General features: G+C 48.0%; 1 protein-coding gene across 3 annotated transcripts; it reads left to right on the top strand.

Moving 5' to 3' along the window:
• Positions 1-3,268: 3,268 nt before the first annotated feature.
• On the top strand, positions 3,269-14,829 carry CCNDBP1 (cyclin D1 binding protein 1). Of its 3 annotated transcripts, none has more exons than XM_075072135.1 (12): positions 3,269-3,425; positions 4,031-4,090; positions 6,403-6,482; positions 7,146-7,227; positions 7,694-7,790; positions 8,166-8,239; positions 8,528-8,604; positions 9,883-10,136; positions 10,532-10,592; positions 11,182-11,228; positions 12,583-13,562; positions 13,678-14,829. In XM_075072135.1, exons 1-11 carry the CDS (start codon positions 3,311-3,313, stop codon positions 12,689-12,691), a joined length of 1,056 nt encoding a protein of 351 aa, XP_074928236.1. In that variant the 5' UTR covers positions 3,269-3,310; the 3' UTR covers positions 12,692-13,562; positions 13,678-14,829. The 3 variants fall into 3 exon arrangements, with proteins under 3 accessions (XP_074928236.1, XP_032651482.1, XP_074928237.1); XM_032795591.2 differs by having other exon boundaries at positions 3,306-3,870; XM_075072136.1 differs by lacking the exons at positions 3,269-3,425; positions 4,031-4,090 and adding an exon at positions 3,561-3,870.
• Positions 14,830-17,384: the final 2,555 nt, after the last annotated feature.

The following is a 17,384-nucleotide window of genomic DNA, read 5'->3' as shown; positions in this document are numbered from 1 at the left end:
AAAAGAGAGAAGATGAATGCTGGTGGTAGAACCGATGCTGCAAGCCAGTGAGAGCAGTAATCCGGCTCTCTCCCCTCCCCGGTGGCAGAATGGTACAATATGACTGCATCCGTTGTCACCATCAGCCCATGAGTGCTCCTGGCTGGCCCTCAGTTGAAGGCTGGCCGGGGGTGGCCTGGGTAAAAATAGGAATGAATTCCTGGTCAATTCCAGTAGACGGTACAGAAAGCCTGGTAACACATCCTCATACATAGCAACTGGGGCTAGAGCTCCATCAAGCCCTCCCTTCACATGTGAAAAGAAAAGATTCTGTACTGCCTGGACTATCATAGCAAAGCGGATGCTGGGCTCTCTAACCCGCACCGTTTTAAATGTTCTCCCCTGGCTGTCATAACGCAGCAGGAGGCAGCCTCCCCCTCATTTTATCTCACCTACCAAATCCACTGTTTCTTAATTCCTAACATTCATTTATAATTATCAATGACACAAATCGGGGAGGGGACACTGCCACGGTAGCTCAGGAAGGTTTGGGGAAGAGGGAAGACAACGGGTCGGGTTAGTTGCAGGGGCAACCCGTGAATGGCATGCAGCTCGTCACTTGTTCTGTGGGAATCTGACATGGAACAACATGATGCTCTTCATACACTGGTTTCTCCCTAAGATAACACTTGGCTTATTCCTAGGAGAGACTGACTATTTTTAAGATACCATAAAGGAGGGATTGACTCAGGGAGTCATTCCCAATTTTTGCCTTTTTGTGCTCCGCCAACCTCCAGCCAGGGGCAACCATGATAAAGCAGAAGACAGTACAGAGAATGAACAATAACCGTTGTCAATCCATTATTGCCAATATTACAATGGCAGCAGAACAAGTACAGAACGACTGATAACCGTCTCTGCTATCATGCAAAAGCAAAATCGAATAGCTGCTGTGTAGCGTTCAGTAACGCCATCTGTCAGTGGCATCCAAGTACACATCCAGTGACAGTAAAAAAAAAAAAAAAAAAAAAGCTGAATGGGCCTCCATAGGTATGCAGCTAATGGCGTCTGCCAGGGCAAATCCAGGGAAAAAGGGTGCGAAAATGACTGTCCGCCGTTGTTTTCCCAGAAGGAAGGAATAGAGTGGCGAACATTATACCCAAGAACCACCACGCAGACAATGATTTTTGCCATCCATCAGGCACTGTTGAAAAAGAGAGAAGATGAATGCTGGTGGTAGAACCGATGCTGCAAGCCAGTGAGAGCAGTAATCCGGCTCTCTCCCCTCCCCGGTGGCAGAATGGTACAATATGACTGCATCCGTTGTCACCATCAGCCCATGAGTGCTCCTGGCTGGCCCTCAGTTGAAGGCTGGCCGGGGGTGGCCTGGGTAAAAATAGGAATGAATTCCTGGTCAATTCCAGTAGACGGTACAGAAAGCCTGGTAACACATCCTCATACATAGCAACTGGGGCTAGAGCTCCATCAAGCCCTCCCTTCACATGTGAAAAGAAAAGATTCTGTACTGCCTGGACTATCATAGCAAAGCGGATGCTGGGCTCTCTAACCCGCACCGTTTTAAATGTTCTCCCCTGGCTGTCATAACGCAGCAGGAGGCAGCCTCCCCCTCATTTTATCTCACCTACCAAATCCACTGTTTCTTAATTCCTAACATTCATTTATAATTATCAATGACACAAATCGGGGAGGGGACACTGCCACGGTAGCTCAGGAAGGTTTGGGGAAGAGGGAAGACAACGGGTCGGGTTAGTTGCAGGGGCAACCCGTGAATGGCATGCAGCTCGTCACTTGTTCTGTGGGAATCTGACATGGAACAACATGATGCTCTTCATACACTGGTTTCTCCCTAAGATAACACTTGGCTTATTCCTAGGAGAGACTGACTATTTTTAAGATACCATAAAGGAGGGATTGACTCAGGGAGTCATTCCCAATTTTTGCCTTTTTGTGCTCCGCCAACCTCCAGCCAGGGGCAACCATGATAAAGCAGAAGACAGTACAGAGAATGAACAATAACCGTTGTCAATCCATTATTGCCAATATTACAATGGCAGCAGAACAAGTACAGAACGACTGATAACCGTCTCTGCTATCATGCAAAAGCAAAATCGAATAGCTGCTGTGTAGCGTTCAGTAACGCCATCTGTCAGTGGCATCCAAGTACACATCCAGTGACAGTAAAAAAAAAAAAAAAAAAAAAGCTGAATGGGCCTCCATAGGTATGCAGCTAATGGCGTCTGCCAGGGCAAATCCAGGGAAAAAGGGTGCGAAAATGACTGTCCGCCGTTGTTTTCCCAGAAGGAAGGAATAGAGTGGCGAACATTATACCCAAGAACCACCACGCAGACAATGATTTTTGCCATCCATCAGGCACTGTTGATCAAAAGCTCTTTATTGACAAGTGCACGCATCAATAGAGAGCAGCTCGTCTCCAGAGAGAACCAGCCCCCCCCCTTTACATCTTAGTATAAGCCTATATAGACTTCCGTGTCAAATTATTCACTTGAGCAACCCGCCCCCTTCATTTAACAACTAGAAACTAGACACCTTTAGTATACATACATACCTAAAGTTAGAAATGTAGGGGAGTTAAAAACATACAAAGAACAAAACCAGGGAGTGAAAACGAGGAGACGGGGAAGCTAGAGTTCTTATCAGTTCTTCAAAGGGGCTGCTCCTAACACAGCACATCTGGCACTATGCCAAGAATGCAGCTTCTCTCTTATCTCACTTTTTCCCAGCGCTTTGTGAGACATGCTGCTTTTTCAGCATTTTCCACTCAGGAATTACCCAAAAATCTGTTAGCCTGACTTTGGTGAGGTTGGCATACCTGGTTTTGTCTGCTATATCTTTATTCAGGCCTAACAAGATTGCTGTCCAGAGTGGTCACGGTGGTGCACTGTGGGATACCGCCTGGAGGCCCATACTGTGGATTTGCAGCCACACTAATCCTAATCTGATATGGTAATACTGATTTTAGCGCTACTTCTCTCGTTGGGCAGGAGTACAGAAACCAATTTAAAACCTCCTTTATATCGATATAGTGTGGATGGGTGCGCCGTTAAATTGGTTTAATGCTGCTAAAATCAGTTTAAACGCATAGTGTGGACCAGGCCTAAGAGTGGGTCCTCCCATTTCTGGGGGCTTGGTTCCCTGAATCACTTCCCTCACTGGCCTGTAGGCCCTGTCAATGAGGCTGGCCTGGAGTGTTGGCCTCTTTCCATTGGCCCTGCGGACTGTCAGTCTCCAGATCCTTTCTTTAATCAGAGGGCTCCTGCAACTGGCAGCCAATCATGCGCTCTGGTGGGAAATGATTAAAAAAGCGCAGCCGCTCCGTTGGAAGCCAAAACAAGCAACAATCAATAGGCCACTTAAAGCAGGAAGCCGAAAATCAGAAGCAACAAGCAACTCTCAGAAATTACAAGGCAAGTTGGCTTGTTTTAAGCGGCTTTGGCAAGCGCGGAAACGGTCTCGGCCCTTCTCGTCGGGGTTCCGGGTGAGAGCGGAAGTCGTGCTGGTGCAGTACCGACTGGGGTCCGTGCGAGGCAGGAAGTCATGGTGTCCGGACCGTCACCCACTTCAGTTCTCGGCCGATTTTTGCCAACTTTTGGGCCCTCGGGCTCCGTCCCCGTGCAGCCCTTTTAACCCGCTGCCGTAATACTGCGCCGCGTGCCCTTTGGAGCAGGCGGCGAGCGAGGGCGCTGTCTTCCTGCGTGGCTCGTGAGCATGCGCAGATCGCTTGAGCGAGCGCAGCGCCAGCTGTGACGGAGCGGATGGAGCCGGAGCCGGGGGCTGTGGGGCCGGCGCGGGCGCTGGAGCCGCTGCGGTACCTCCGCGAAGCGCTGCGGGCGGCGCTGTCTCGGATCCGAGGTGCGGCCGCGCGGCGGTATTCAGGGGTCGCGGGAGGGGAGCCTCTGGCCGGGCTTGGCGGCTCCGGGGGACCTGGGGCGGGGCGCCGTGGCCCGGGAGTCGCGGAGGTGGGCGGCGGGCTCCGGCGCCTTTCTGAGATGCTGCGCTGGTGTCTTTGCAGAAGGGGAGTCGCGGGAGAGCAACGAGACCTTCGAGCAGCAGCGCTTCTGGGACACGCTAGGTAAATGTTCATTACCTCAGTAATAGGTAAAAACCAGTAAACAAGTTATATCTTTGAAAATCCTTTGCCAAAATCCCTCATGAAGCTTTTAAATGAACAACGTAATCATAGAGTGAGAGGGAAAGTACTGTCATGGACTGAACAATGGCTAAGAGACGAGAAGAGTAGCAACGGGTGCCCCAAGGTTCAGTACTAGGAATGGTAGTTGAGAGATATAGATATAGATATATATAATTTTTTTTAAATGATCTGAAAAAGGGAGTGAGCAGTATGGTGGCAAAATTTGTAGATTAGGCAAGATCAGAAAAGACTTTGAATGACTTCAGTAGGCTCTAACAAAGCTAAGTGAATGGGTAACACTGGGTAATTGGTAGTACGATAACAAGAAAAGTCAGTGTTGACAAGGACAATTTTCAGAGTAGCAGCTGTGTTAGTCTGTATCTGCAAAAAGAACAGGAGTACTTGTGGCACCTTAGAGACTAACAAATTTATTTCAGCATGAGCTTTCGTGAGCTACAGCTCACTTCTTCGGATGCATAGAATGGAATACACGGTCTGGAGATATTATACATACAGAGAAGATGAAAAGGTGGAAGTATGCATACCAACAGGAAGAGTCTAATCAATTGAGAAGAGCTATCGTCAGCAGGAGAAAAAAAAGCCTTTTGAAGTGATCATTAAGATGACCCATAAAAGGTGTGTGTCCTGTCTCTGTGTTGCATTCTATGCATCCGAAGAAGTGAGCTGTAGCTCACGAAAGCTCATGCTGAAATAAATTTGTTAGTCTCTAAGGTGCCACAAGTACTCCTGTTCTTTTTGACAAGGACAATGTTATGCATGTTTTAAGGAATAATAAATCAGATTTCAAGTGAACTGTGGCTAGTCAGGAAAAAGATGTGGGCCTCGTTTTGGACAGCTCCATAAAAAGCTCTGTACAGTCTGTATCGGTGGTCAGAAAAGATAAACAAAAAGTTGGAACCCACACGGGATGACACAAAAAATGAGACTGAACATATGGTGCTTCCTGAGCAGTACTGTGTCAGTGCTAGTCACCCCATCTCTAAAGAGGTATAGCAGCAAAGCAATAGAGGGGATTCAAAGATAGGTGGCAAGAATGACCCGGAGAGATTGCCATATGAAATGAATTAAAGTAATAGGACTGTTTAGTTATGGAAATATATAAGAGGGGACCTGATAAACGTGTTCCAAACAACGAATTGGGTTCGAGAAGGTGAATTAGGTGCTCCTACCCACACTTTCTGAATAAGGGATGCTCAGTAATGAAAGGCAACACATTTAAAACTGAAGAGAGAGACTTTTTTTGTATAGTGCATAACTCTATGTGTGGAATTCACTCAGGAAAAGCACCTGGTAGGATTTAAAAGAAGATTCAACATTGTTTGAACTATGATTTATAAACATTGATAATACAGGGCACCACCAGACATTAACTAACCAGACATTATTTTATTAAGTCCAAAGCCCAAATGGTATATACACAATTTCTTTAAATATAGTTAAAATGCCTAAATAATAAGTAGTTTGTGACATCCAATACAACAACACACATCCATAATCTTAGGATCAATTATACTCAAAGATGGATCAGATCAGAGAATATTCCTCTCTCCCTGGTTCTCCTCAGCATGATTGGATCAGATCTGATAAAGAACGTTCAGATTCATGGCTCTCCTTATACCCTTCAGCTAACTTGCTAGTTTTAGCAAACACCCAGGCTGAAGCAGTTTATCACTGCTGCATTCCTTCCTTGCTTACTTCCCCTCCTTGCTTACCAACAGAACAGTAGGAAGGTTTGCTATTGTTTCTTTTAAGACATTTTTTTGTCACATTACTGTAGTTTTTATTGTTTTAGTTACTTTTTGAACAGTATATTTTTCCCATTCTACGTTCTAGTCTCATAGCTTATTATTTTCACACTCTTCATTTATTTGTTGAGTAAGTCATTTTCTTACTTACTAGCAAATATATTATTTTCTTTAATTCTTTAATTTCGTAAGTATCCTTACAAACATTATAGAGTTTCTTACCCCTTCTTGTAAAGTAGTTGATCCCACTGGAGACAGGAGACTGGGCTAGATGGAGCTTCGTCTGATCAGTTCAACAGTTTGTGTTCCTCTGAATTGCCGCCATGTCTCCTTAAGCTGAGTTTCCTAACTGGGAACTGCTGTAGGCTTCATCTAACAAATGGAGCAGATGGAGGAAAAGGGGCTGTACGACTGACTGTCGCCTGGTATCTCCCCCTTTGCCTGAGACAGTACCTAATGGCCTGACTCCACTGAATTGTTCTCTAGGTCAGACGTTCAAAGCGACATCCCAGGAAGCTACGAAGTTGAGTCTGGCATTCTCAAGGCCTCCGCTGCCTTCTGCAGAGGTGGGTGCATGCCCCATGTCAAGGAGAATCTCAAGGTTTCTCCCACATTGCAGTCCCTTCCTGTGTCTTGCTCCCTTGAACTAGGACAAAGTTAGTTTGGGTTAAAAAATAAAACAAATGGTTCTTATCATTGACGTTTGTGGGATGTAGTTGCACCCTTTCACTCTTCTTTAGAATGGCACGACTTCCCAGTCTTGGTGCATAGAGAATTGTCAGAGCTGAGGGAGCAGCTCATTGGCTGTGGAAGGTTTCAACTCAGGTATTTATGAGAAAAGAGCCACATAGTTCAAGACAATAGTACAAGCTCTCCTCCCCCACCCCCAAGTTGACCATACCAATTTACCAATATGCGAAAGTCTTCTGCCCACCCCAAGGCAATCTGATGCCTAGAGTATGATGTGGCATTAGACAGCTGAGCACCAGGCTGGTCCTTACTCTATTGTTACATTTCAAAATAATTTTAAGTGTGTTGGACTCTGGTCCTTCACCTTCTTCCCCCATTATCCCCAGCTGGCTTCTTGCCTGTCCTCCAATTGACAGAGTCTCCAGCTGAGAACAACAGTGTGTAAGAAAGTGAACTGCCTTCAGATGGAGCTGGTGGATTTTAATGGGATTGCTCTGTCACCCCTTTTATTCCTGATCCTTTTTATCCACTGTTTTCAGGACTGTCAGAAACTGAGCGATGGTGTCCAGAATGCTGTCCTGGCAGCAGCCACAGTGTATTACTGGCTTCCCAAGGACCAAGGTGAGGCAGTGAGTGCAGGTTTGTGCCACTTCTCCTTCCCCTCAGAAAGGAAAGTTGACATTCACATGGGAGCAAGTTGTGGCAGGCAAAGGCAAAGGGACTCCCATCCTCAGCACTGTTACAGACGTGCAGTATGGCCTTGAGTATTTCAATCCCCTTTTGCTGTGCCTCAGGTTCTCTATCTATAAATTGGGCTGATATAGGGAGCAGTGCATCTTAATTCTTGTTTAAGTGTGTTGAGATCCTTGTTCAAAAGTGCTATAGGAAAGTGAGGATGGGGAGCAGAAGACTCATTTAGGAGGCAGAGGTGCTTGGGCCTTTATACAGAAGGCACATCTGTGTGTATGTGTGTGAGAGAGCGTAGGAGCAGCTGCCTGTTTGACCTTGTCTGTGTTTGGAGGAGGGACAAGCTGCCTTTCACTGTGATAGTATCAGGCTGCATCATTCCTTGCTCAATCTCATCTAGGTACCACTCTGCGGAAGATGGTGCGAGATGCCGCTGCCGAGGTGTTGGAAGGAATGATCCAGCTCACAGACGTGATTCTCAGTACTTCACTGCAGAGGTAACACTTACCCAGCAGTGCCCCCGTTAAATGCTGCTAGGTTAAGTAAATGGGGAAAGAAAATGAAAACCCCATGCATACCCTCTCATCCCAAAACAGTAACCAACTGGGAGCGTGCCCCCCTGCACAGAGGATTAAATGTAGCTCTGTGTGTGACAGGGAGGGGGGCCTGGGAGAGGTAGGACTCTTGTGAAGGAGGTGGGGGGAATATTTGTGTTGCCGGGCAACTCATGCAATTTGGAGTAGGTTGTCCTCAGCACAGATTCTTGGCCTGATTCTTGGAGCTCCATATTTCCTGCCTCTTGCTAAGTACAGGGTATCCCTTTGTCAAAGTTTATAGGTTCCAGCACCCTGAGGGACTCTCTTCTTTTTCAGTTTGTCTCAGGAGCAGCTTATATCAACTGGTAGCATATGGGAGGCATGTGAGCAGATTTCCCATCTGCCACAAGGTGAGTGACATGGATCCAAGGAGTGGACTTCAGAAATCGACAGTCCCTGAACCTACTAAAGGGGAACACTACAGCTGGTATCTTGGAGCCTAGCTCCTGCAGCAGAAATGATGCCGTTCCTAGAGCCCATTACAAGCTCAGGAGCCAGGTGGGGTCACCTGCATGGTGACCCTGCAGTTCTGTGGAAGTGACTGATCCAGTGACCCAGAGGAGTGTGGTGGATGCTGGGGAGCTGGTAAGATCCATACAGTTCCCTTTCATCCTTCTCTCTTTGACTTATATGTGCAGATAACCAGGCAGCAGTCCTGTCAGCCATGTCCACCTATGTGGGTGTGGTCAGGGATGCGGTGGAGGAAATGGAGCAGGTGAGGAAGTCCCTTTATTTTTGCTGGGGACAGAGCCCACTGTTGGGGGGTTTCCTGCAGTGATGCTGTAGTGAAACTGAGCCGTGGTTTTCTACTGTGATGAACTGGGAATTCTGAAACATTTTTTATGACTGATATACATGGCAATGACTTACTTGATTATTGATTGTTACCCAGTGTGACAAAGGGTTAAAATGCTCCTGAAGCAAAGCAGATGTGTGTATCACCTAACTGTCTGGTTTAGTATGATTGGGTCCTTAGAGACTGGCTGAAACGGACCCATATCAATGGAGAGTCTGGAAGGACAATGGGAACCCCCCAGGGCTGAACAATTGACACCTATCCATGGGAAAACATGTAAACTCAGCATAGTTTGCAGGCAGAAGACAAGTGACAGGAGACTAGGATAAGAGCTGGCTTGAGAGGGGCACAAAGAGAGAGAGAGAGAGAAAACCAAGATGGTTCCTAGAAAGGGCTTTGTCCGGTGTGGACTGTGTCTTCACGTGTGCCTCTCTGTGTAATCTAAGGACTTCCTGATGCTGTGTTTCAATTGACTAAAAGCCATACTCTGTTTTTATAAAGGCTGCCTAATGTCACTGCAAGTGTAGTGCATGGATCTCTGAAGAGGGTAACAAGTCTTTGACAGGAGTCTTTTGCAGTGAACTTCCTGGGCAGAGCTCACATTGTGAAACTGGAATGTTGGAGCCCAGATACTGAGTCTCAGGAGTGTTGAGGCTGTATGGCCTACCCCTGTGGACAGGAAGGACCCCCTGAGGGTCTGTCATGCTGAAGGAATACCAACAAGAGACTGTTTAAAAGCTGGGGTGTAGCACATATCCTGTAAATCCATGACATTTATCCAGGTGGTCATGGCTCCTATATCTTGATTTTTGACACAAACCAGAGTCATGCAATGCATGGATCTTGTTGAGTGTCCAAATCTCAGCCTAATTCCGCTACTTAATATGTGGCTTCTGTGAAACCAGTGCCTTGTTTTTTCTTCGCATGGGTTTGTTTGCTGGTGTAGGGTTGGAGCAGGGACTGCCTGCTAGGCTGTTGCTGATCAGTGGCCAGGTATGTCTGAGGAGTTGATTTTTTTTTTTTAAGCCAATTCCCGAAGGAGAAAAGGTCTCAGGTGTCTGACTCCAGTCCTGAAGACATTGCAGGGAAACCCTGCAAACTACTTAAGCAGACTCTATGTAGTACTTACCCCTTCCCTCAGGGGCACTATGGGGACAGGTGGTGGGGGCTCTTGCTTTCCAATATATGTGTCCTCAGGCTCAGGGGGAAGATCAGGACCCCTACAGTGACATCATGGAGGATGAGGAGCTAGGCTCTCGGGGCAATAGGGACACGTACTGGTCTGAGGCTGACCGAAAGCTACTTGGCCCCTGCATGGGGCTGATGAAGGCCTCCAAAGCCTGCCTGAAGAAGCTCTTGGGTGCAGTGAAGGTTCATGGCAAAGCAGACACCCCAGAACATGTGGCTCAGCTAGATGATCTTGCAGACATCACCAATGAGATCAGCCCGAGGTGAGTCAGTCTCTTTCCCCTCTCAATGCTATCTATGCTAGGGCAGTCCTTGTAGGCTGGCTAGGTCAGGGAACTGCATTATGCAAGGGTTTCCTTTTGCACTCATGAGGGGAATGGGGCCCTTGTGAGAGTGGGGGCCTGGAATAGTCTGTAGGAGAGTTGCTATGACTGGGCCAGGGATAGTTGTGATGGGGGATGGGTGGTCACTGAGGACTGAGACAGAAATGAGACTCTATTTGCTAGTTACAGCTGATGTTGGTTTCCTGCTGAGCTGTGCAGAGCCTGACTCGCTCCCACAGTTAATGTGTTTGGTGGCAGGCGTAGCCTTTACCCATCCACTGGCTGGGCTGACTGCTAGGCCCCCCTCTCATACTGAAATCTGTCTTCTGCCCTAGTGTTGATGAACTGGCACTGAGCATGTATCCACCCATGAACCAGCTGGCTGTGCGACTCAATGTAAGTACCTACCACTCCCCAGCTCATGAGCAAAGGGCATCAGCCTGGCTCCTGCAGGGAACAGGGGAAATAAAAGTGGGAGCTAGTGTCTCTAAGGGCAGTTGGTAATTGTCCCCTGGCCCAGTGGCAAGTTGTTGGGTATGAAGACTGTCTGTTTTCTGTTGGGTCACACCCACTTGGCTTCCTAAGTAAGTTTGTCCGTGCTGTTCTCTTCCTTCTCTCACAAAGTCTTGAGCCCACCAGGAAGGAGAGAGTACATGGTGTGTGCTGATACTGCCATCCTGTCATAGCTGTGTGACCCATAGAGGTGCCTGGATGCCACTGCCTGAGGGAGCAGAGACCCATAGCTACCTCTGTTGTGGGGAGTAGCTTCTCCTCCATGGCAGCACTAGGCGGGGGGTAGCTCCCCACAACAGCTTTAGATGGTCACCTCTCATGCTGGGTATAGAGGTGTCTCTTCCTACCCCTGGCTATGCTAGGATGTCTCCTACGATAGAGGATTCCTGCATGTGTCCTCGACTCCCCACAGCAGTGCTGGGACTGTGCTTGCCACATTGGCTCAATTGTTTTCCCTTTTGCTTCCTTTTAGGCTGCCAAACTGGCCTCTATATTAAAGAAAGTCCTAGAAATTACAAAGTGAGTATGGCATGTGGGCCTTCCTGAGCTCAGTGTGTTTTGGGAGGGGGAGGGGCGAGAGGGGGTTATAGTTGCCCTCTTTCTGGATGTTGTTAGAGAAGCTGTGCCAGAGGTGACTCAGCCTGGGCTCCTCAGAAGGTGTGTGGAGAGCAAATGTGTACCTTTGGGAGTCCCTGATTGCAACAAAGGGACCGATGGCTGTGGGGAGAGATGATATGGGGGCTTCATAGAGTCGAAGACCAGAAGGGTCCATTGTGATAATCTAGTCTGACGTTCTGTATAACAGTGGCCAGAGATCTGCCCCACAATAATTCCTTTTGAACTAGACCAGACCCTGAAAACAAAAATAGACAGCGATGGAGAATCCACCCCAACCCTGGATAAATTGTTCCAATGGTTAATTATCCCCATTGTTAATTTATACCATATTTCCAGTCTGAATTTGTCTAGCTTCAACATCCAACCATTGGCTCATGTTATACCTTTACTAGACTAGAGAACCCATTATTAAATATTTGCTTCCCATGTTGGTACTTACTTACAGACAGATCAAGTCACCCTTTTGCCTTTTTGGTAAGCTAAAGGAAGACTGAAGGAGCTCAGTCAGTACGAGGCATGTTTTCTAATCCTTTAATTATTCTCTTGGCTTTTCTCTGAACCATGTCCAATTTATCAATATCCTTCTTGAATTGTGGATATAAAGTGTGGCAGAGACCCCTCCCTGTAGGGGGTGGGGATGCAGGGCACTAGATGGGAAGGCGGGTGCATAGATTGTTGGAAATCAGTGAGGAGTGAGCATGGTGAGGGTAGAGGTGACAGATTGTTTTCCCCATACTCTCTCCCACCGCCACACACGCAGAAACCAGCATGCAACAAAGAATCATAGAACTGGAAGGGACCTCGAGAGGTCATCTAGTCCAGTCCCCTGCACTCATGGCAGGACTAAGTATTGTCTAGACCATCCCTGCCGGTGTTTGTCTAACCCACTCTTAAAAATCTCCAATGATGGAGATTCCACAACCTCCCTAGGCAATTTATTCTAGTCCTTAACCACCCTGATAGTTAGGAAGTTTTTCCTGATATCCAAGCTAAACCTGCCAGATTGGTGAGGCAAAGGGTGGGTGTGTATGTAGGGTGTTGTCAAAAGACTTCTCCCTGCTGGGGGTAGGCAGAAGGTACAGATAGCTCCCTCCATGACAAGGGCACTCTGAGGCTGCAAAGACTTTTCCTTTATAATCCTGTGGTAGTCTAGCTCTTCGTGACATAGTCTTGTGGTACCTGGCACTCTGTAGTCTGGAGGTGCCTAGATATACAGTACCTCAAAGTCATTCTAATGCCTCTCCCTTTTCTGCAGGGGAAGCCATGTGTGTCCCCCATCAGAGGAAGGCTGGGTTCAGTTTCTCACTGGTGCAGTAGATCACAACATGGACAAAATTAAGGACTTCACGCAGAGTGAACTTTAATGCTTCTGCGGCCAGGGTCTCTTAACAGCTGCCTTTCTGGTGCATCTGGTCATTGCCTGAATATAGGGAGAACAGTGGGGTTGGTGTTTGAGGGAAGAGCTTTTTCAACCTGGAAGAACTTTGCAAATGCAAAGTGTGACTTGCTGGTCTTCTCTGGCAATTGCCAACACTGCCACCCTTGATTTGTTTCCTGGGACAATGAGAAGCTGCATCTTGATCTTGTAAATGTGTCTTGCCCCCTTGGACTTGGCTCTAGGGCTGCCCTACAGGGCAGAAAGGACAATAAAATGTCACTAGGTTCACATGGTGGCTTTGTTCTGTGAAGGAGGAAGGGTTTTTTCTACCTTCATGAGGCTGGACTGGACTCATGAAGGGTACATTTTCTGCTGCCAGCCTGAGAATGTATGGAGTGATGCCCTCGCTTCCCTCTGAATCATGGGAAAGGAATAGAGGAATTTGTTATCTGCTAGTTCAACAACTCCCTAGCCCTGTGAGCACTAGAGTGCAGTTCTAGGGAGATGCAGAATCTTCCCCTTAAAATCCCAGGCTGATGCTCTTTTTTTCTCCTTGATAGCTGAGGCACCCTGATGCCATGGGGATGGGCATAGTATGAAGGTACAGTGAGAAATCAGTGCCTAGCTGGGATGGTTTTGCCTGGACTCAGGGAATGTTGGGCTAGATGGGTATTAGGCTGCAAATGTAATAAGACAACATTTAACATGGCTTAAATGTGCCTTGAATTAGAGTGAATGTTGCTGACTCCTGTGTAGCTCCACCATCCAACATAAACTCCCCTCCCTGGAGCGAACCCACCTTGGGGCCGGAGCTCAGGGTAGTAGCACCTGCTGTACGCTGGGATCTAGCAGCCACAGTGTTGATGCTTCTGTAGCCCTTCAGATTCTGGCTACAGTCAAGATGCACGATGAGTCTTCCGGGCCCTGTCTGGGTGGGGTGAAAGGGGATGGGTAAGCGCAGCATGCTGCCAGGCTGTACAGAGCCCAATCTGCTATGCAGGAGGAGACAATCTAGGCAGTGCAGTTATTTGCTTTGCTCATAGTTCTCGGGGTCTGGAGATGCATTTGACAGGCACCAATATGGAGTAAGAAGAAAGGGACAGAGTTCTGATATCAGAGCATTGGGGAAGGACTGAGGGCTGTAAGGGAGGGGAAGTTAAGGCAAAAGGAGTGAAAACTCTCAAGGATGTACCTGTAACCTGTCCCCCACTTCTTGGGATCTCCCATTCATGTTTGGGGATTATCTGCAAAGCCAGAGATAGACATTTAGTAAAAACCTTTTGGAAAAAGGGCAAGAGGAGGATGATTCCACCACATGCTTTAGGAGGGCTCTATGGTTTTCTGAACTGCCTGTGGCTGTGTAAAGACCTCTTCCAAGACCAAATCAGCCCAATAAAGACACGGACACTTATAAGGAGCTCAGTTATGGTTTGCTTTCTTCCTCTGTATTTCTCTCCTTTTGGTTGAACTCGAGATGAAACTGGTTACAGGGGCCTCTGAAGAGCTGGAAAATCTGGCAGCTGGGCCAAGGGCACTGCCACCAGCAGAGCTAAGACCACTGTCTTGTAGAGGTGGGTATGTAGTTACACTATACCCCAAGGAATGTAGCACTGTGTGAGACAAATTAATACCTAGCCATGTGGGGGAGAGAGCCTCTTGCACTCCTAGGATGGGAGCTTTCTGCAAACCAAGGAAGTAAGCTTCTCTCTTACCCCAGCAGAGAAGCAGGAGGGATTTGCTCTACTGCTGGCCATTGCGAACACCCACACAGCTGCCTCTGAGAGATGGCTTGAAATGCCCCTGTAAGCATTACTTACAAGCCTTGGCTGAACAAACAGTTTAACTCAGTTGTCCAAGCAGCTGGAACTTGGTCCCTGTCCCATGCTGAAAAACAGCTCCTTCCAGTTCCTCAGAGAGAACATGCACAGCTTAATGCAGTAAACATCTCCTCCATCTTTTGATGACATGTATCTGTTTCATCTCCATGCCCCCAGTGATGCTTTAGTGTTACCCATATGTGGTTCCTCTTCCACTGCTCTGTCAGTGGGGCTGAGGCTTTTCCCAAATGCCATGTACTGAGTTTGTCTTTCTGTATTAAACATTTGTTGCAATTTTTCTTCCTTAGCTTGTCTCTTTCCTGTGATATTAGTGGAATCCAAGACATCAATTCTTAGTTAAAAAAAACAACAACAAAAAAAAAAAACAGGTGATGGACTTTCAACTACAGTGGTTTCTGCCTGGTCTTCCCTGCCTCGCATTGCCAGTAATGCCAGCCTTGTAGCCTGTTCACTCTTGGGGGCTATAAAGCAATAAGAAATGCAGCCTGTCTTCAGTGCAATGGTCTCTAGCTCTGGGTTGTGCCTATTGTAGAATAAGTTGCTCTGCTCAGGGAGAGTCAGTTTGCCCTTAGCCGTTCCTCCTGTCTCTATAAATCAGTCCTGTCTGTGACTGCCATTACACACTCCGCCAAAGGACTAGGAAGCCAATCTGTGCTATGGTTGTCTGGTAATGCACTGCACTCTTTGGGAGTGGCGAAGAGAAGTAAATGATCTGGAGTTAAAGAATAAGTGAGAGGCTTCTAGGGGTGGAGGAGGTTAGAACGGGCTTTCTGGAAAGGTTGTACATGGCAATGCGGCCTAGCCGATTCTCTCTCAACACACATCCAGAGGTCCCTTAGTTTAGTTCCATGGTGGAAAAGATCACCTCTGAGCCTCTCAGACCAACAAAACTGCTTCTGCTTGTGGCCATGGGAGTCAGTGTGTTCTTGCTGTTGCAGTAACAGAGTGACTGGCCAATCCTTTTACCTCAATAGTGAGCTGGGCTTTGCAAATGCTGATCTCCTCCTGTCCAAAGTACGTACTGGGGGAGGCTTCATCCTTCAGCATGCTGTCTGCCTCAGCAGATGACTTTCTCCCAGTGCCCTCTTGGACTGTGCATCAGGCACCGAGGCTGGAACAAATGATTATGATGAGTTCAGTCTAGTCTCAGCCTGGGATTGTAGTGTTCAAGACTACCCAGGCCCCGTCTTTTTAATAGCTACATGGTCCCAGCTAGGCTTTGAATTTGCATCCCGGTAATATGAATAGGATCCCCATATGGACCCCCACTAACAGTAAATCAAGCTGGTGACACTTGGTTATTCGGTTAACTCTTCACACATTTGGGAACTAAACATACTTCTCTCCAAGTGAAGGATAGAGTCTGGAAATGGTTTTCTGTCCTTGGAGCTGGAGTGTCTGTGCCTGTTAGGTCAGACTGCATTGTGGTTGCATGTGGTACAGTGCTTAACTTGGTTATCTTTGAGAAGGAGATGAAGCTTCTCCAGCAGATGCACAGCCTTCTTATCAATGGTCCTGTTAGACACTTCCACGGAGAAGTGGACATCCTGTCCCAGCAGCAGGGAACTTTGGCATTGGATACAGGAGGGCCCTTCTGCCCTCTCCTGCTCTCAGCAATCTGAAGCCATTCTCACAGGAGTGGGAGCAAAAAGAGCCTTGCAGCTCAGGACAGCTCTGTTCCTATCCTCCTTGCAGTACCCACTCCAGGAGCAGAGAGGGTGAAGAGCCCCTGGAGCTGTCCCCCTTTCACCCCGCAGTCTGGAAGTGAGGGACCCTGCTTACTAGAGTGATCAGATGTTCCAATTTTATAGGGACAGTCCTGATTTTTGGGTCTTTTTCTTACAGGGCTGCCCAGAGGATTCAGGGGGTGTGGGGTCTTTGGCGGCGGGGGCCAGCCGCCACCAAATTGACACTGAAGACCCAGCACTTCGGTGGCGGGTCCCGGGGTGGAAGGACCCCCTGCTGCAGGTCTTTGGGGCACTTCGGCAGCGGGTCCTGGAGCAGAAGGACCCCCCCGCTGCCGAATTGCCGCTGAAGACCTGGCACTTCAGTGGCGGCTCCCAGAGTGGAAGGACCCCCCCGCTGTGGGTCTTCGGGGCACTTTGGAGGTGGGTCCTGGAGCGGAAGGATCCGCTGCCACTGAATTGCTGCCAAAGACCCAGAGTGGGAGAAGCTCCGGAGGCCCGGGCCCCACGAGAGTTTTTTGGGGCCCTCGGAGCAAGTGAAGGACCCCGCTCCAGGGGCCCCAAAAAACTCTCCTGGGGGCCCCTGTGGGGCCCCAGGGCAAATTGCCCCACTTGTCCCCCCCCCCGGGCAGCCCTGTTTTCTTATATAGGCTTCTATTACCCTCCATCCCCATCCTGATTTTTCACACTTGCTGTCTGATCACCCTACTGCTTACCCCCACCAAGAGGGCGGGAAAGGGGTGAAGATCCCCAAGAGAAGCAATAAGTGAGGCTGCGGGCTGTTGAGGACTGGGGGGGTTGCAAGGTAGAACTGATTGGGGGGGCAGGATTAGTTGCTGGTCAGGGAACAGACAGCTGTGAGGTGAGAGCTCCTGGATCAGGTGTCCAAAATCCCCATACTCAACACATCTGGGGGAATGAGCAACATGCAAGAATGTGCACACATGTACATGTGTGTCCAGGTACGCCGGGGTGAGGGTGTTAAAAAAATAAGACAGACCAAAAAAACCTAATCTAATCTTTTGAAAAAAATCTTGTGGTTTTTGGGTCTGAGGCCACGTCTACACTACGGGATAATATCGAATTAGCTAAAATCGGTTTTATAAAACTGATATTATAAATTCGATTTCATGCGGCCACACTAGGCACAGTAATT

Source organism: Chelonoidis abingdonii, chromosome 14, assembly GCF_003597395.2.
Source record: "Chelonoidis abingdonii isolate Lonesome George chromosome 14, CheloAbing_2.0, whole genome shotgun sequence".
Classification (NCBI taxonomy): domain Eukaryota; kingdom Metazoa; phylum Chordata; order Testudines; family Testudinidae; genus Chelonoidis; species Chelonoidis abingdonii.
The sequence above is the reverse complement of the archived record's forward strand: the minus strand, read 5'-3'. Positions and strand labels throughout refer to the sequence as shown.

Excerpts from the sequence above, each read along its gene's own strand:
- CCNDBP1 (XM_075072135.1), top strand. The coding sequence starts at position 3,311 with ATGATTAAAAAAGCGCAGCCGCTCCGTTGGAAGCCAAAACAAGCAACA. Across the intron at positions 8,240-8,527 it reads GATTTCCCATCTGCCACAAG|ATAACCAGGCAGCAGTCCTG; the intron begins GTGAGTGACATG and ends TTATATGTGCAG. Across the intron at positions 10,137-10,531 it reads ACCAATGAGATCAGCCCGAG|TGTTGATGAACTGGCACTGA; the intron begins GTGAGTCAGTCT and ends CTTCTGCCCTAG.